Raw genomic sequence first — 20,425 nt, 5'->3', positions numbered from 1 at the left:
TCCTGGAGGGACCGCTGGGCTGCGGAGAGGACGAAGAGGACGAAGAGGAAGAAGACAGGAAGAGAAAAAGAGGAAGAAGAGGAGGATTTTTCACTTTAATTCAAGATGAAAGTGTGCGTGCTGGTCCTGGGTCTGGCCCTGGTTCTAACCGTCTGTGTGGCCCGGTCTCCGTACCAGGCGGTCCTGCAGCACAGCCGGATCAGAGGCCGGCAGCAGGGGTGAGTTTACCGAACCGAACCGAGCCGAGTAGAGCCGAACCGGGCCGAAACAGAGCCGAGCCGAACCGGGCCGAGTTTAAAGTGAAGTTCTGCTGCTGGTCTGGAAATATTCCCATAATACAGATTTCATTATTGATCTGTGTCCAATAATCTCAATAATCAGCTGTTAATAGCTCCTATTGATAATCTATTGGTATATTATTATTATTATTATTATTATTATTATTACACAGCAGCTCAGCTCGTTATTATATTTACATTATTATATTATTATATTATCTGCAGACACACAGTGATGTTCTCTTAATACCACCTTTATTTTGAGGACCAACTGCACCTGAAGACTCATTACATATAAAATAATAATAATTCAAACAAAGTTGTGACTTTAATACATCTATATTTATAATATGAGCTAATATAGTGTCTTATTATTATTATTGTAATACTTTTTATTGAGTTTAAACAAAGAGCACACAGCAGAAATAATTGAATAATATTAAATAATAATTCAAGAAAAAAGTCAAATAACCCTAAATATAGATTGAAGTGTGTTAATGAATCATCTGAAGTTTCACTGTATGTGTCTGAGAGTCGTTAATAATCAATAATCAATAACTCATGTAATGTATTATTATTATTATTATGATCATACAGTAATATTATGACTCTAAAAACTTCATCGTGATGTTAGAAGGAACCAGTCCACCTTAAAAGTCCTTAAACCTTTGAAGGTGGAATCAGTTGCATATTTTATCCCATAAATAATCAAATAACTGAAGTGAATAAAACATTAAATATTCATATAAAACTGTTCAAACTGCATAAATATCGACTGTAGTGAAACTTTGTGTTTGTTAAAATGATTTTATTCTTCAGATTGTGGTTCTAGTTTCCAGTTTATGTGAACTCAGTGTTTGGTTCTTCTGCATGATGGGAAATAATGTGAGAGCTTTAATGGTTCAGTGAGTTTATACTTTATGAATTATTGTCTCTTCCCTTTCAGACCCAACGTCTGCGCCATGCAGCAGCTCAAAGGCACCAACAAGAAATACTTCACCAACTGCAAACAGTGGTACCACCGCAAGGTCTGCGGGAAACCCACGTGAGTCTGTGGAAACACATTGTGCTCTTGTTTGTGAGGAATGTCCCTCTCCAGAGGAGCCCTCACCTCTTATATAACCCCTGAAGAAGAACAGAGCTCAGGCTGGCAGAGCCATCAGTGTCAGTTTACCTCCGAGTCCCAGAACCTGCTGAGAGGTTCATCTAGAGGACGGGTTCGCCTCCCTCTGCTCTCTGTGTTTAACGCCACGAGCGGTGGTAATGGCGTGCAGACGCTCCGACAGAGTGAACACAAACACAGCAGGTTTAACTTCTGAATAAAAACCTCCTTTCTGAGGAAGGAACACTTTTATTTGTTTGCATAAAATCTCCAGAAGCAGCTTTAAATCACTTCCTGTTGGTGCTTTTAAGTGCTTGTGAGAAAGTCTGAAGGAAGTTGAGTTCATCTGGAAGAACATTCCCAGTTAATCATTTAAAATAATGATAAATATATATATATAATATATTATAATATTATAATGATATATATATTATAATGATATATATATATATATATATATATATATATATATATGTATATATATATCATTATAATATATAATATAATGATATCTTCCATTTAATCCTGTCATTAATCTTCAGTTTGGTCCCATACAGAAACCAGTACTATCTGTATCTGAAGGTGAACATTGTCACTGTATCAGACTGAATCATAGTCCAGGTATCAGATCTTATTAGAGGGGACGGACTCAACAGGTTTTAGTCCACTATGTCGAGTCCTTGAGTGGACTTTCTGCTGGTTCTTGGTACAGTGTGCACGTTGTTAATGAGGCTCTGGCAGCAGTGAAGCAGCTGTGTGACAGATTCACTCTGCATGAGCCCGACAGGATTAAAGTGTGTGTGTGTGTGTCTGTGTGTGTGTATGTGTGTCTCTGTGTGTGTGTGTGTGTGTGCATGTGTGTGACAGTAACTGTAATAATTCCTCTCTGGTTGTGTTGAAGCCTGTTTGTGAGTTGAGCAGCAGAGGAAACCAGAACCCAGAATCCTCCCAAACTGTGTGTAAACAGTCCGAAGTCCCTGCAGAGCCGTGGACAGGACGGAGGAGGAGGAGGAGGAAGGTAGCTGACATGAGGAAGATTTAAGAGACAGGAGGTCAGAGAGTGTTTACACAGGAGGCAGCGATGGAAATACTTTCACTTCAACGGACTGAGAGGACTTTAACTTCAGGGTCCACTACAGCAGCAATTTTACCAACTATAATAATAATAATAATAATAATAATCTGTGACAGGTCTAAAGGAGGAGTGTCAGCCTCATGTGAACCACTGCAGTTATATTTCTGTTAGAATAATCTGTATAACTGTTCAGATTCATACAAAAGGTCAAAATATAAAAGTATAAATCTAAACAGGAACTTTAATTCAGGTTTCGGGGCATCAAAGCGTTACTTACTTAAACTGGTTTCTCAAAGGTTTCGGGGGATCAAAGAGTTACTAACTTAAACTGGTTTCTCAGAGGGTTTGGGGCATCAAAGCGTTACCTACTTAAACTGGTTTCTCAAAGATTTCGGGGCATCATAGAGTTACTTACTTAAACTGGTTTCTCAGAGGGTTCGGGGCATCAAAGCGTTACTTAAGCAGTTATTTCAGTTTATATTGAACGCTGAAACCTCGGAGCCCTGATGGGTGCGGCCCTGCTCACTGAGGGGGCCGATCTGAGCCGACACCCAGTGTCTGTGAGGACTGTTTGGAGGTTGGTACTGATGGTTCAGTTATTGGTTCAGTTATTAAGGTCAGTTATTGGTTCAGTCATTGGTTCCAGGATCCAGGATTTTATGTCCTTAAGATATGTTTGTAATTTAGAGAATTGATGGCTTGATTGATAGATATAACTGCGTATCATCTGCATAACAATGAAAGTTAATGGAGTGATTCCTAATAATGTTGCCTAAAGGGAGCATATATAAAGTAAATAGTATTGGTCCAATTAGAACCTTGTGGAACTCCATGACTAACTGTAGTATTTATTGAAGATTCATCGTTAACATGTACAAACTGCGAACGTTCTGTTATTGGTTCTAGTTATTGGTTCAGTTATTGGTTCTAGTTATTGGTTTAGTTATTGGTTCAGTTATTGGTTCAGTTATTAGTTCAGTTATTGGTTCAGTTATTGGCTCTAGTTATTGGTTCAGGTATTGGTTCTAGTTATTGGTTCAGGTATTGGTTCTAGTTATTGGTTCAGTTATTGGTTCAGTTATTGGTTCTAGTTATTGGTTCAGTTATTGGGGCAGTTATTGGTTCAGTTATTGACTCTAGTTATTGGTTCAGTTATTAGTTCAGTTATTAGTTCAGTTATTGGTTCAGTTATTGGTTCTAGTTATTAGTTCAGTTATTAGTTCAGTTATTGGTTCAGTTATTGGTTCAGTTATTGGTTCAGTTATTGGCTCCAGTTATTGGTTCTAGTTATTAGTTCAGTTATTGGTTCAGTTATTGGTTCAGTTATTGGCTCCAGTTATTGGTTCTAGTTATTAGTTCAGTTATTGGTTCAGTTATTGGTGCTACGTATTAGTTCAGTTATTAATTCAGTTATTGGTTCAGTTAACTGGTGTCTTTAGTTTCCACAGAAACAGCTGCGTCAGCTTTTCAACGGTCAGTAACAGTGATTCATCGTCACCATGGAGATGGTTTATTTCTTCAATTCAGTTCAATTCAATTTTATTTGTATAGCGTCAATTCATAACAGAAGTTATCTCAGGACACTTTTCAAATAGAGCAGGTCTAGACCGAACTCTTTAAAACATTAATTACAGAGACCCAACAGTACCACCATGAGCAAGACCTTGTTTTTGTAAGTGATGCTAGCTCGTGATGCTACGGTGACTTCCTGATTGGACAGAGCGAAAGAGTTTCCTAGCAACAGATTTACACATTAAAGTCTTTACTAGCTGGTTTAGTGAATCAGTTTGAATGTTACTGAGGCCTGAGGAAGACTTCATATTCACACTGAAGGACTCAAGCTGTCAATTGAGTCCTGGTTGGTGAATATATGATCAATATATTGGTGAATATATGATCAATATATTGGTGAATATATGATCAATATATTGGTGAATATATGATCAATATATTGGTGTATGGTTGAACTGTATGGAGTTCATTGTGTGCAGTTGTCAGTGAATCAAACGTGCATCAATGTGTTTATTTGTTGACATATTTTGTGTGTTTATGTTTATTAAAGTGAGTCTGTGAACTCGCTGACGTTGAACGCAGCTTAAACGCTCACAAACAGATTCTTTCAGCTCAGAGAGGAACTGAGAGTTTCTGTGGACGTTGGGAGGAAGTGAAGCTGTTAGAGGACCTGAACGCCCCGAAACACGCACACACACACACACACACACACACACACACACCACACACACACACAGACACACACACCCCACACACACACACACACACACACACACACACACAGTAACACACACACACACAGTAACACACACACACACACACACACACACACACACACACACACACACACACACATTAACACACACACACACACACACAGTAACACACACACACACACACACACACACACTCACTGGGGGGGTTGACGGGTGTGTGTGAAGAGTCTTTGTCCTCTGTTTGTGTGTCAGTGGGTTTCTGTGGTGGAGGATCAGCTTGTCAAAGGTCAGCAGAAGGAAGACTCATAACTCCCCTCATAACCCCCCCCCCTCAGCACAGACATTCAACACTGCGTATCTCTCTGTAGTTCCTGTATCCTTACGAGCTAACATGCTAATGCTAGTTGATTCATAATAATTATTCATTATTTTAATTAATACTAATCAATAGTTTGTGTTAATGCCAATAAAGATCTTTGAGTTGAATAATGGAACAGTGAATCTGTCAGAACAGAAGTATGATTTTATAAACAATAAAAATCCAGACAGAGAATGAATAAAGATATCAGGAAAACTCATCTGATTGGCTCGTAGCCTAACGTTAGCTCTCTGTGGCCATTATCAGGAATAATGGAAACCTCATCGGGCATTATCCCTTAATTTAAATCTGATAATGGAACAAACTGTTTAAACTGTGATTTTTCATTGTTTTCTGAGTGTTTAATCACTTTTAGACAGACTTTATATGTCCGTTGAATCGACGGTGGAATTAGGAACCTGTCTGACTGTATCAGGCTACCAGCTGACAGGACGGTTGCTGACTGTTTGTCCTCTGTTTCTCTGGAAATACCAGCTGACAGGACGATTGCTGACTGTTTCTCCTCTGTTTCTCTGGAAATACCAGCTGACAGGACGGTTGCTGACTGTTTCTCCTCTAACTTCTCTGGAAATGTCATTTTGCTGTGGGTTTATTTTGGAGCCGGTTCAGGTTCAGGTTGGTTTGACGGACAGACTGAAGGATGAATCGACCGTATTTCTCTCTGCTGGATGTTTCTGGAAGTTTTCCCTCGAGCAGCTCGACCCGCCGGCTGAATTACTGCGACCTCACTTCTGTTTGTTTTGTCAGAAATCCATGGCGGCCATCTTTGTTTATGTGGAGACCAAACGGGAGTCGAGTTTCCATCTGGTTTGATAATCAGTGCGCTGTGTGTGTGTGTGTGTGTGTGTGTCAGTAGCTGATCTCCATCTGTTTACATTTTACTGCCGCTGTGATACGAGGCTGCAGGACCTCTGGCTCTTTCTCTTTTCTCTCTCCAGACCTAAAATTTGATTTCATTAAAGACGCTCCTGCTGCGAAGAGACCCGAGGGAGACCTGAGGCCTCGTTTATAGAAATGTTCTTAGATTTATTCTTCAACTTATATTAGTACGTAGCACAAAAGCCTCACTTACACAGGTTCACATTTGTAACTTACTCCCCTGATACTGATCCTGTATTGACAGTCAGACTGTGGACATATGACGGCCTTTAGCTCGTGTTTCTAGAGTTACGTGTTGTTACGAACACGTTAAGAATTGTTAAAATGTGATATTTCTTAAAGGGAGTTTGGTGCAGGGAGCTTTTAGTTGGATTCAAACTGCTGATATTCAATTCAATTTTATTTGTATAGCGCCAATTCATAACAGAAGTTATCTCAGGACACTTTTCAAATAGAGCAGGTCTAGACCGAACTCTTTAACATTAATTACAGAGACCCAACAGTACCACCATGAGCAAGCAATGATATGGATCATTGTTAACGTTTAGTCTCCACTACAGAAACACTAGCTAACGACTTCGACTTTGTATCTGTTGTGATATTGATTTGGGGACAATGAGGTGATAGCTAGCTGTTCTTGTTGTTAAACATACTGTCAAATTATAGTTATATATATGTATATATATATATATATTGAGTCCAGCCATTATCCATTATCCAACATTATCCAGTGCTGATGGAAACAAACTAAGGGGGTTTGCACCATAAAATCCTACATCTGCACTCGTCTTGCTTTACTTCGGGGCTTCTTGGGTCGTCTGCTGGGTGGGGGAGGATCTTGTAACGTAGCCCCAACCTTACCTAAGTCTCTGTGCAGCCTCTGGAGCTGAAAACACCATGTTATTGGTGTATATGTATACTGTAGGGCATTTTATTTTGTAGTGATCAGGAAGTGAGGAGCCTGTGGCGGCTCCTGGTGGTTTAGTGTTTTTCCTGGCGGTGGATGAGGGTCCCCCCATCAGGCATCTGGTCTGGCTGCAGATTCTTCTTCTCTCTGAGGAAATGAGCTTTATGGCCCAGACGGCTGAACCACATTTATTATGGAAATCTCTACAGGAAGTCACGAAGGCTTCGACTCGGTCTCCACGCTTCATTACAGCCCACATGTGCCATTAGCTGGAGCTCAAAGACTCGTACGACCAAAACTAATGTAATGTTTATTTCTACTGTGTGAATAAAGACCTCTTCCACCAGGGTTCAGTTCAGACTCTAGTTTAGGTTTTGTCTTTTCAAGAACATGTTTATTACTCAGAGTCAGATTTTAATCATTAGATTTTAGTTTGTTTAAAGGTTTAAAGGTTTGTTTGTTTGTTTAAAGGTTATATATGGGATTCAAAACATGAATGTTCTTCATATGGCAGCAAACAACTATTAGCTGTAGAGATACGGTGGAGTCACGGTGCACAGACTGAATGATGAAACTGCTGCAGTGAATTCATTTATTTCCACCAAACCAGAGTTGGTGATTGTTGGAAAGAGCAGTTTGAAGTGTAGCATTAGCATTAGCATTAGCATAGCTATCCAGATCCACTGAAACATTGTTCACTGTCAGCTTGAGAGCCGAAGCTAAAGACGGATAACATCGTGGTATTCCTTTAGTGAACATGATTGATTGTTTGACTGTCGACATTAATCCTGAACTGACTCGTTCATTCCAACTGAAAGTAATGTTAGCTTTACATTCACTTGATAAAGTTACGTTAGGTAAGGTTTTTTATAATATATATTTATTTTTACACCAAACATGTTTTGGGGGACATTGTTGAAAGGAAACCCTCATCCAGTTCAGCAGGGTCCTCAGACGGACCTCTAGCACAACTGTTGCAACTTTTTCACAACATTTTCCTTTGGTTAATTGCGTAACATTTACTGTGATGTAAAGTGGATTATTATGGGAAACAGTAGATTCTCACAGTCTAACTTTATTAGCATCGTTACACACAGACAGGAATTTATATGTCTGCCTGCAGCAGAAATATTACAGACAGGTTACAAGGTTCTCAGGTGGAAACAGAGTTTTATTGAGGAACATGTAGTTTTTCCTCCGGAGGCTGAAATCTGCAGAACATGTCGCAGTGAAAGAGGCTTCAGAGAGTCGGTCCGAGTGTGAGGGGGGTTCAGGGTGCAGCGACAGGAAGTGGAGGGTTGGTTTGGGAGAATTTCTGTGGATCCTCATGTGTCTGTTTGCTTCCTGCTGCAGGGTGATCACCTACGAGTGCTGTCCGGGTTACGAGAAGATTCCTGGAGAGAGGGGCTGTCCTGCTGGTATGACCTATGACCTCTGACCTCCCCAACACTCAACACAATATAGGCCTTGTGGAGCCGAAGTGGGGTCACGTTAGTTAGGGAAGCTCCGGGAGTCTGGATGAATTATGTTGCAACATACAGTCCAAAGTCAAAGCTAACATTACTGCTAAGCTTGTGGAACATATTGTCTGATTGTGTTGATTTTAGCTAACAATAAATGATGTAATGGTACAAAGCTAACCTGTATATATTGCTATATTTCCACTGTTGACACTGAGGCTCTTTTAGTTATTTCAGATTGAATGTATTAATAACGTAAACAATAGATATTAGAATTTAGATCGATGATCAAACTGTGCTGCTGTGACCGAACCCTAACCCCCGATTACAGTTGAATCACAGTTGCATTGTGGGTGTTCTGTTCGGACAGTTTGTTGTTGCTGAAGCTGTTGAGACAAACAGGAGGATCACTCTGGTTTATTTGTGTGTACCATCGCAGCGCTGCCTCTGGTGAACATCTACAACACTCTGGGTGTGGTGGGAGCCTCCACCACTCAGATGTACTCTGAACGAGCCAAACTGAAGGATGAGATTGAAGGTCCGGGAAGCTTCACCTTCTTCGCCCCGAGCAACGAGGCCTGGGCCGCCCTGCCGACAGTCAGTACCGCCCCACGCTCGCCATCACTGCCAATTAATGCACTATTTCCCCCTGTTTGTTTGATTCTAAACTACAGTGAACAGCTGTTGTAGGAAATTATGCAGTAGTATCTGCAGTAGGAACCAATGAGACACAGACAGGAAGTATTGAGAGACACACTGACTTATACATAATACCCAAGCAACCACCTTTTAACACCCTAGCAACCACATGTTAACACCCTAGCAACCACCCCACAGACCAGAGGATTTCTGACGTTGTCTGTGGAGTAGTGTTCAGATTTCATGCTGATTTCACTGAGCAGATAAAACTTTAAGTGATTACAGTATATTCCTGTGTCTGACAGTGTGTTGTTGTTGTTGTTGTTGTTGTTGTTGTGTTGCAGGAGATCCTGGATGCTCTGGTGAGCAACGTGAACATCGAGCTGCTGAACGCTCTTCATTACCACATGGTGAACCGCCGGCTGACCTCCGAGGAGCTGAGACACGGATCCTCCTTCACCTCCATGTACCAGGACTTCCACGTCCACATCCACCACTACAGCAACGGGGTCAGTGATACACACTGTAACACACACTGTATATACACACTGTAACACACACTGTATACACACTGTGACACACACTGTAACACACTGTAACACACTGTAACACACACTGTATATACACACTGTAACACACACTGTAACCCACACTGTATACACACTGTAACACACACTGTATATACACACTGTAACACACACTGTATATACACACTGTAACACACACTGTATATACACACTGTAACACACACTGTAACCCACACTGTATACACACACTGTATACACACACTGTATATACACACTGTAACACACACTGTATATACACACTGTAACACACACTGTAACACACACTGTATACACACACTGTAACACACACTTTATACACACACTGTATACACACACTGTAACACACACTGTAACACACACACTGTATACACACTGTAACCCACACTGTATAAACACAATGTATACACACACTGTAACACACACTGTAACACACACTTTATACACACACTGTATACACACACTGTAACACACACTTTATACACACACTGTATACACACACTGTAACACACACTTTATACACACACTGTATACACACACTGTAACACACACTGTAACACACACACTGTATACACACTGTAACCCACACTGTATACACACAATGTATACACACACTGTAACCCACACTGTATACACACAATGTATACACACACTGTAACCCACACTGTATACACACACTGTAACACACACACACTGTATACACACTGCACACACACACACACACAGCCCAGCATTCAGAGAACGTAGTGTTCTAGAGGGGTAATAGGGTACTATTATAACACACACTGTAACACACTGTTTCTTCCTCACCTCCCCAGATTGTGACGGTAAACTGCGCTCGTTTGATCAAACCTGACCAACACGCCACTAACGGCATCGTGCATGTTGTCGACCGTGTCATCACCGCCATTTCCAACAATGTGAACACGTTCATCGAAATCGACGAGGACCTGGAGACGCTGCGCGTGAGTACATCTGTCAACCAATCAGTCGATGTGAATGTAGTTCTACAGTCACTGACTTTGTGTTCTTGTGTTTCAGACGGCGATGGCTGCTGCAGGTATGGCCGCCATGTTAGAGAACGAGGGTCAGTACACCATCTTCGCTCCCACCAACGAGGCCTTCGAGAAGATTCCTCCAGAGACCCTGAACAGGATCCTGGGAGACCCCGTGGCTCTGAGAGGTGACTGATCAGCCTGATCAGTAATCAATACACAGATTATTAAAGCATTAATCAAACTAATACCGTCAGACAACCTGATCAGCCTTCAGCAGTCAGCTAGTGTTTCTGTAGTGGAGACTAAACGTTAACAATGATCCATATCAGCAGTTTGAATCCAACTAAAAGCTCCCTGCACCAAACTCCCTTTAAGAAATATCACATTTTAACAATTCTTAACGTGTTCGTAACAACACGTAACTCTAGAAACACGAGCTAAAGGCCGTCATATGTCCACAGTCTGACTGTCAATACAGGATCAATATCATCCATAAAGATACAGTGTATACTGATCAATATCATCCATACAGATACAGTGTATACTAATCAATATCATCTATAAAGATACAGTGTACACTGATCAATATCATCAGTAAAGATACAGTGTATACTGATCAATATCATCAATGAACCCGTCCCCCCTCAGACCTGCTGAACTACCACATCCTAAAGCACATTCAGTGTGCAGAGTCCATCGTGTCAGGGACCCCGATGGAGACCCTGCAGGGCACCGTGCTGGAGGTGGGCTGTGACGGAGACCAGATGACCCTGAACGGGAAGGCCATCATCACCAAGAAAGACCAGCTGGGAACCAACGGAGTAATCCATTACATCAACGAGCTTTTGATCCCCGACTCAGGTACTGATACTGCGGTTAATCCTTCTAATACTGAGAGCACATCCAGACTCACCTGAACTGGTTTTTGCAGCCAAGGTCCTGCTGGAGCTGGCTGAGGGTTCATCCGTCTCCACGGCAACCAAGCTGTTTGTGGAAGCCGGTCTGACCCCCCACCTGACAGGCTCCGAGGCTCTGACCATGCTGGCTCCTCTGAACGACGCCTTCCTCCCCTCTGGCCTCGCCATCCAAGAGCTCGAGAACAGAGGTCAGTTAATATCAGAGTGCTGATGAGTTCACTGTAGCTGAGCTAGCTGGTGGAAGGAACATTTTAATAATCACTGCTAATAATAATTAATAATAATTGATAATATGAACAGATTATTCAACAACCTGTTTCAGGTCTTTAATGTACTATGGTTGTTTATCATATCTACCTGTAGATAACACACAGTGGCCACTTTATTAGGAACCCCTGTACAGTGGAATAATTCGGACTGTAATGTTAGAAACAGCTTGGACTGTAGACTCACTGACTGTAGACTCACTGACTGTGGACTCACTGACTGTGGACTCACTGACTGTGGACTCACTGACTGTAGACTCACTGACTGTGGACTCACTGACTGTGGACTCACTGACTGTAGACTCACTGACTGTAGACTCACTGACTGTGGACTCACTGACTGTGGACTCACTGACTGTAGACTCACTGACTGTGGACTCACTGACTGTGGACTCACTGACTGTGGACTCACTAACTGTATGACTCACCTGCTGTGTTTACCTGCTGTATTTTCTTTACCAGGTAATCTGGATATGAGTCCTGAGATGAGGCAGCTGATGACCAACCACATCCTGAAAGAGCAGCTGTCCTCCTCGTCTCTGTACCACGGCCAGGAGCTGGAGACGCTGGGAGGCCTCCGACTGCGAGTCTTCGTCTACAGAAACGTAAGAAAGACGCTTTGATTTCAACAGCTGTTGGATTGTGATGAAATGTAGTTCAGACATTCAGGATGTAAAAACTTTATTGATCCTCTGACTGTTCCTATAGCGCCACCATCAGGTCAACACTTTAATGGCTCAGATACTTTGGTTAATGTTAAACATAACATGTAAATATATGTTGACAATAGACCTTTAGTTTAACCACAAACAGTAATATCACTGTCACTCTCCACCAGACTCCAGAGACACAAACATTCATTTTACCTTCAGATCATCGTAACTTCATTAAAGTGGACAGCAACAGAATAAAACTCATTAAAAGCGTCTCTGTTAGTGTTTCCAACAATCACCAACTCTGGTTTGGTGGAAATAAATCCTTAATTCACCGACGTAGATGATAAAAACAGCAGTTTCAGTCGGAGCAGACCGGCTATGGAAACAAACCACAGAGAGGCTGCGATACAACACAGGCAGAGGGAGAGAGACACCATGTGACTCTGTGTCTGCTGTTAATGTTATTATGATAATGTTATATAATCTCATAAACATCAGCTTTAACTGCAGTGATTGTGTGACCTACACTCCCTGCTGTACCTGAACGCATCCTCACAAACACTCACTGCTGTGACTTCAGATTTTTCCACATTATTATTTTTATTTAATATTTTCTTGCGAGCAACTTCCAGCTGAGAGCTCTCATTGTGCTCACTGAGAACACAGAGACTGTGTCGGCTGTTGCTGGGCGGTTCTGGCGGATCATCTGCCTTCATTGGCCGGAAACATTGTCTCTCCATCCTGGTGATGACTTCATGAGGTCACTGAGTTTCTGGCTGTTTTTCATTAATAACTTTAGCAAACATCTGGATCAGCCTCTGTTTGTGAGGAGCAGCTCTGCATTGACCTGGGAGTTCTTCTATGGTCACTTACTGAGGCACAAACTGTCTTTCCTTTAACAATCAGGCTTGTGTATCTAGATGAAGGAAATGTGGCAACTGTGTGCGTCCCACGCTGCCCGCCGACTCATTACTGCCACCACATGTGGTCATGATGTCATCCAAAGCACGTTGTGGTGACTAGGAGCCGCTGACATACGGGCCCCATACCCAATATATCTATCAGGATCAATATCTGGTTGTCAGGGAGCAACAAACTCCAGCCAATCAGAGCAGAGAACCACGTAGTTACTCTGGTATATGGTATTCTATTGATCAGTATACACCATATCTTTATGGATGATATTGATCAGATTATTATTATCTAACAGCAGTAAATAGTTGCCCTCTGTGTGCCTGTCTTTAAACTCGTTTTAGTAAATAAGTAGATGTTATTAATGAGTGCTGATGAGTCTGGAGAGCAGACTTCTTATAGTGCTATTGATCAGTTCAATCATCTACTCTAAAGCTAAAATAACTGCTGACTAGACGTTATTGACGGTGTTATTGATCCTGCACTGATCAGTCTGCGGCGTTAGCTTGTCTCTGGTGGTCTCCACATGTTTCAGGTCCCGGGCTCGTGGGTGGCTCACATTTCTGCTCAGTAATGAACTCTGCAGACCACAAGAAGTTTCCTGCTTCCCACGGCTGCTAAATCGTTCCAGACACCGTTGGTAGGCGTGTGTGTGTGTGTGTGTGTGTGTGTGTCTGACCAGCTCTGACAAAATGGCTGCCATCCAAGACCCTGATGAGGAGTCCAGAGACCCACAGAGATGTTCAGACCAGCACCAGGACAGACTGAGTCTTTCTATAAATAATGTTTTATTATATCTTTGTTATCTCTCTTGTGAACCTGGTGAAACTTTCTGAAGGTTGCAGACGTTCAGACGACCAATGTAGACAGTTTGGACTGTTTTGACTTTTTTCCATATTTTAGGTACACAGTTCCCCCGTCCACTTCCTGTCCTGGTCACATGTCATAAAAAATAAAAGGTATTATATTTAACAGTTGAAAGCAGTGAAAGTCTTCTACAGGTTGGAGCCCGACCAATCAGAGCTCAGACTGGTGTCTGCAAACAGTTACAGACACCAGTAAACAACCAGTAAACAACCAGTAAACACCAGTAAACAACCAGTAAACAACCAGTAAACAACCAGTAAACAACCAGTAAACAGTGGGAAACAACAGTAAACAACCAGTAAACAGTGGGAAACACCAGTAAACAACCAGTAAACACCCAGTAAACACCAGTAAACAACCAGTAAACAGTGGGAAACAACAGTAAACAACCAGTAAACAGTGGGAAACAACAGTAAACAACCAGTAACTGGTGGTACACACCAGTAAACAACCAGTCAGACAACAGTAAACAACCAGTAAACAACCAGTAAACAACCAGTAAACAGATGTTTGCGCTGTGATGAGTCACCAGAGGGGTATTGCACAAAACCAGGATAAGGGATTAACCCGGGATATGTTGGTTATCCTGGATGAATTTAGCCTCAAGTCGGTTGCATGAAAGCAGGTTAAACTTATCCCGGCCAAGACCAGACCAAGCTCCAGACCAGGCTAACAGCCAGGCTAACATTAATCCTAGTGATTCACCTGTATTTCCACCGTCAGTCCTGTGAGGAATTAATGTGTTTTACAGCATGTCCATGGTCTTTCTAAGTATGTTGCATCATTTTAATTATCCTGCATTCAAATATTACATATATATTGTCATTTCTCATTTCATTTAAATCTCATTAATGCAGACTCGTCAGGGAGCAATATATTGCAAGTTTTTTCACTTATTTTTTGGATTTAGCCTATCTTTAGTTAATAAAAGATCTTAAATGTTACTTTTTGCTGTGTGTGCATTTTGTTTAGCATTGGTGGTTATCTTTTAAATTCTACTTCACATTCATGAAAAAGGGAGGACACCACAATGTTTTCTAGTTGAATTTTTTTTTATTTGGCAGTCCTCATTTGTCTCGGTTGCTTGGATCCTGGAATAGAGGGAGCAAAAGCAACAAAGATTAAAACACTGTATTGCAGTTATGGTTACTGTGTGCACTGAAATACTCACTTCTCTTTCTAGTTTCTGGATTTCCAGGTCCAGTTTCCTGAGTGTCCGGTGTTTAATCTCAAGATCCAGCTCCATTTCTTGGAGCTTTCTCTTCTTGAGTTTGATTTTAATGTCTGCCAGCTCTGTCTCTCCAGGTGCTTGCGTATAGTCTTCTGACAGTTTGTGAAGTCTGTAAAAGAATCAATTAGCACAGCAGGATTTGTGCATAATGTAGATTTACTTTGGCCAATACTCACAATGTGACCAGGCTGCTTAGGAGACTGTGCAGCATCTGGGTCCTGTTACTCATATATTTTCTATTAGCACCACATCACTGACTTCATATCCTTTATGGACTAAATAAGCAGGATATTTCCATTAAATTGAAAAATACCTCAAGCCTTCATATCCTGGCTTGGTGGGCCGCCCCCTGTGCCAGTTCTATGGGCTTTTTTTTTAACTGCTACAATCATACAGACATTCAACATGTCAGCAGACACCTAATCTATTCACCTCATTTATTCACTGTTATCTACTTTAAAGTCACTTTCCAGCCTGCAAAATGTTCTTGTATTTAACTCTAACTTGCTGCCAGGTCCTTTTATGGCCAGACAAGTTTGTTCTTTATGAAGGATAGAAAGATAAAAGAGATAAAAATAGATTAAATGACACACATTGTGGATAATTGTTTGCACTTAATCATACTTTACATTTAAGTAACATGCACCTCTACTTGCCACATTTAAAGCAAAGTGTACAACAGTTGATTAGTGGACTTAAAGTAACTCCTTTAGTCCTTTAATTGGAGCCTAATGATGACAGTTCCAGTGGAGCACTGTTTATTCATTGTACAGTTTTGGACTACTTAAGCATTAAGCCGGTCCGCTATTGTCTGCCAGGCTTTCTCTCTTTCTTTAATTATGGCATTGGTATTGCCTTTTTTTCTTCTATCTTCCACCTCTTCATAGAACTCCATCAGGAGCTGTTGTTCAGCTTATCCATGTTCCCATCGGTGATTCTGTGAGCGATCGCGAGGTCTATTTCAGTATGCCGTGAACACGCACTTATCCCGACTATCTACACCTGGCTTAACATAGCCGCACCTTTTCATCCTGGCTCGGCAAACGTGCAACCGATTAAGCCAGGATGCAGCGAGCAGGCTAGGTCAAACCGCGCTTGCTCAATTATCCTGGATTTCTTTATTCTAGTTTTGTGCAATACTCCTCAGGTGACTCTCAGATGTGTTGTTGTTGTTGTTGTTGTTGTTGTTGTTGTTGTTTGCGTGTGCAGTTGGGTTCTTCTGAATGAGTGAAGCTGCAAGCGTTCATGAAGTCCCAGAAGTCGCAGCCGTTGTCAGAGTTCCTCTCCTCGTCCTGTCAGTCCTCTCACCTGTTCACCCGTTCTGATGTTTGTTTGTTTATTTGTAGAACGTGTGCATTGAGAACGCCTGCATCGCCGCTCACGACAAGAAGGGGCGCTACGCTACCATGTTCACTGTGGACAAAGTCCTCACTCCGCCCACGGGAACAGTCATGGACGTCCTGAAGGCTCACGACCGCTTCAGGTCAGTTTGATTGATTTATTGTGTGTGCGTGGCAACCAGCAGACAACAACAACAACAACAACAACATAATCAGTTCAGTTTTATTTGTAGACGTTCCCGATTAGCAAAGTCCTAATAAAGTTATTTACAGAGAGACCACCTTTACAAATACACAAATGTTTACCTCCCGGACTAACATGAGCTTGCTTTATGCTAAGTTAAGCTGGCGTTGGTTGGCGTGAACATCAGGAACAAACGTGCTCTTTCTTTCAGCCTCCTGGTTGGCGCCATCCAGACGGCCGGTATGACGGAGCTGCTGAACCAGCAGGGGGCGCTGACCTTCTTCGCTCCCACCAACGATGCCTTCAGCGCCATGTCGCAGCCCGAGCTCAACAAACTGATGCGTGAGTATAAAGCAGAATCCACTGGCAGCCATGTTGGCCGTCATTAAAGTAAACAGAGTCAGCTCGCCGCCGCTCTGCTCCTTGTTTGGTCCCAGCGCTCAGACACATTCTGTTTCTGTGACTCAGACTCTGATCTGCTTTATATAAACTGTCTCTGCCGCCTAATAAAGGCAAGGATGGCGGGCAACGGGGGGCAAGGGGGGGCAGAGGGGGGGCAACTGGGGACAGCAGGAGACACTGTAGACACAGAAGTTCACATTTAATCTTTATGTTCACATTTCTGGAAATGTTTGTAAATGAACACACTGTTAATGACATTGTTCCTCATTTGCATATTTAAAGATAAAATGTTTAAACAGAAGCTTTCTGAAGAGACATATTGTCCTCTGTCTCCCAGGTAACCGCCAGCAGCTGGAGGCCGTGCTCAGGTACCACCTGGGGGTGGGCATACTGGTCAGCGGGGGAGTCAGCTCTCACACCAGAGTCCAACCTCTGCAGGGGGAGAAGCTGGAACTGGGCGTGGTGGGTCCCCTCTCCTCAATAACTTTATTTAAACACTGAGCAGAAACGCTGACGCCGTCCTCTCTGTGTTTCAGAGGAACTACACGGTGTACGTCAACAAGGTCCCGGTGGCGGACGCAGACCTGATGGCCACCAACGGAGTTGTCCACGCCGTCAACAGCATCATCAGACCTCTGCGTGAGTCTGACCTCCGCTCACAACTTTCATTGCCTGGACTGGACTTCTTCAGCTGAATCTGTCCTCTCCTGTCCCTGTCCTTGTCCCTGTCTCTGTCCCTGTCCTGTCCTCTCCTCTCCTGTCCCTGTCCCTGTCTCTGCCCCTATCTCTGTCCTCTCCTGTCTCTGTCCCTGTCTCTGTCCCTGTCTCTGTCCTCTCCTGTCCCTATCCCCGTCCTTGTCCCTGTCCCTGTTTCTGTTTCTGTTTCTGTCTCTGTCCTCTCCTGTCCCTCTCCCTGTCCTTGTCCCTGTCCCTGTTTCTGTTTCTGTCTCTGTCCTCTCCTGTCCCTGTCCTTGTCCCTGTTTCTGTCTCTGTCCTCTCCTGTCCTGTCCCTGTCCCTGTCCCTGTTTCTGTTTCTGTCTCTGTCCTCTCCTGTCCCTGTCCCTGTTTCTGTCTCTGTCCTCTCCTGTCCCTGTCCTTGTCCCTGTCTCTATTTCTGTCTCTGTCCTCTCATGTCCCTGTCTCTGTCTCTGTCCATCTCCTGTCCCTGTCCTGTCCTCTCCTGTCCCTGTCCCTGTCCTTGTCCCTGTTTCTGTCTCTGTCCTCTTGTGTCCCTGTCTCTGTCTCTGTCCATCTCCTGTCCCTGTCCCTGTCTCTGTCCTCTCCTGTCCCTGTCCTTGTCCCTGTCCTTGTCCCTGTTTCTGTCTCTGTCCTCTCGTGTCTCTGTCTCTGTCCATCTCCTGTCCCTGTCCTGTCCTCTCCTGTCCCTGTCTCTGTCTCTGTCCCTGTCCCTGTCCCTATCTCTGTCCCTCACACTCTCACAGCTCCTCATAACCACACAGGATATCACTGCTGATCATTATATATATTTTATATATAATCACATCTTTATATTCAGGTTATGAGGAGATATATATATATATATACTTATAGATAAATAAATAAATAAGCTGTATAATAAACCTGATCAGACAATACAACTTTAAAGTGTTATTGATTATTAATCAATAACATTCTGGATTAAACCTTTGATGGATGAGTGAGACATTTAGAGACAGATCCTGATGATGATGATGATGATGATGATGATGATGATGATGGTGTCTCTGCAGCTCCGAAGGTGGACCGAGAGCAGGCTGACGGACCTGCAGCTCCTCTCAGATCAGCTTCCTCCTCCGTGGTGAGTATCAATCAATAATCAACAATGATCAATATCAGACTGTACAGTAATGATCAGTCACAGATGTGAACGGGGGGGTCAGAGGTTGTATTGACCTCCTGGTGGTTTTTGGTTTGTGTCTCACAGGCCGACTCCAAGAGCTTCAGGAACGGTGAGTTTGTCTTATTTTGAAATGTTTCTGTCAGAATATAAGCGAGCCACTTCCTGATGAGTCCTGCTGCTTTTTCTCAGATGATCTTTTCCAGAAGGTGGTCAGGAGTCGCTCCAGCAGGACGATGAACAAGAGTCAGTAACGACGGAGGAGGAGGAGGAGGAGGAGGAGGAGGAACAGACGTCAGCAGAACGTCTGAAGAACCAAAGAACCAACATGTTCTCCACCCAAAGTGTCAAAGGTCCCAAATCTGACAGGAAAAATCCCCCTCAAGTCCCCGAACGCTGCAACTTGTTTCTGGATTCAAACATTTCATCGATCTGTTCATTAACAAACGTTCCAACTCAAACAGCTGATTTATGAAATATCTTTTATTCTGTTCTCTTTAATGAAGTTAAGATGATCTGAAGGTAAAATTTGTGCTTTTGTGAATGGAGTCTGGTGCTCTGATGTGACACCTAGAGGCAGAGAAACTCTATTAATACAGACACTAAATGACTCTACAGCTTCTCTGGAGGGTGTTGGAGGGCATTCTGGGAAATGTAGTTGAATCCCACAGCGTGAGAGGATCTGAGAGGGATTTTTCTTCTTCGTTGGTTTGTGGAGAAGAAGATGAAACAAAGAAGTTGATTTTTTATTTTTTACCAAACTCAGTGTTTTGTTTTTTGTGTACTGTAAAGAAATAACTTCCTGAAGTCCAAAGTTTGAACTCTCACATGTAAAACTTTGTAAAGTGTGTTTTTGTTGTTGTTGTTGTTGTTGTTTACTCTGTGTGTTGTTGTCCTGCAGCATGTCGGCAGGTTTGAGATAAACAAAACCAGAAAAGTGACCTGATACTTTTTTTTGTAAAATAAATCTAAAAAATTAAAAGAGTCGCCTGTGTGTGTGTGTGTGTGTGTGTGTGTGTGTGTGTGTGTGTGTGTGTGTGTGTGTGTGTTCAGCTTTGATTGTAAACTCATTCAGCTTCTTGTTTAAAAATAACTGGAGGATGAAACGCTGGCCTGGTGAATCCTCCGTCGTCAATAAATCCAAGAATTAGATTAAATTCACTTTCTGTGAATCAGGCGACAATATATATATATATATATATATATATATATATATATATATATATTTATATATATATAAATATATATATATATATATATATTATATATATATAAATATATATATATATATATTTATATAAAAGA

The 20,425-nt window shown here is 42.3% G+C and overlaps 1 protein-coding gene across 1 annotated transcript; it reads left to right on the top strand.

Annotated features, from left to right (window-relative positions):
• tgfbi (transforming growth factor, beta-induced) lies at window positions 1–20,102 on the top strand. Its single transcript, XM_051419906.1, has 17 exons — window positions 1–218; window positions 1,225–1,323; window positions 8,202–8,266; window positions 8,748–8,905; window positions 9,292–9,456; window positions 10,329–10,475; window positions 10,552–10,693; window positions 11,157–11,369; window positions 11,440–11,613; window positions 12,154–12,296; window positions 16,704–16,840; window positions 17,093–17,223; window positions 17,621–17,745; window positions 17,820–17,922; window positions 19,014–19,081; window positions 19,208–19,232; window positions 19,313–20,102. Exons 1-17 carry the CDS (start codon window positions 106–108, stop codon window positions 19,372–19,374), a joined length of 2,070 nt encoding a protein of 689 aa, XP_051275866.1. The 5' UTR covers window positions 1–105; the 3' UTR covers window positions 19,375–20,102.
• Window positions 20,103–20,425: the final 323 nt, after the last annotated feature.

This window comes from Dicentrarchus labrax, unplaced genomic scaffold, assembly GCF_905237075.1.
Source record: "Dicentrarchus labrax unplaced genomic scaffold, dlabrax2021, whole genome shotgun sequence".
NCBI lineage: Eukaryota > Metazoa > Chordata > Actinopteri > Moronidae > Dicentrarchus > Dicentrarchus labrax.
The sequence above is the reverse complement of the archived record's forward strand: the minus strand, read 5'-3'. Positions and strand labels throughout refer to the sequence as shown.

Coding starts and splice junctions, on each gene's coding strand:
- tgfbi (XM_051419906.1), top strand. CDS start 106: ATGAAAGTGTGCGTGCTGGTCCTGGGTCTGGCCCTGGTTCTAACCGTC. Junction 10,476..10,551: donor AGGACCTGGAGACGCTGCGC/GTGAGTACATCT, acceptor CTTGTGTTTCAG/ACGGCGATGGCTGCTGCAGG. Junction 16,841..17,092: donor AAGGCTCACGACCGCTTCAG/GTCAGTTTGATT, acceptor TCTTTCTTTCAG/CCTCCTGGTTGGCGCCATCC.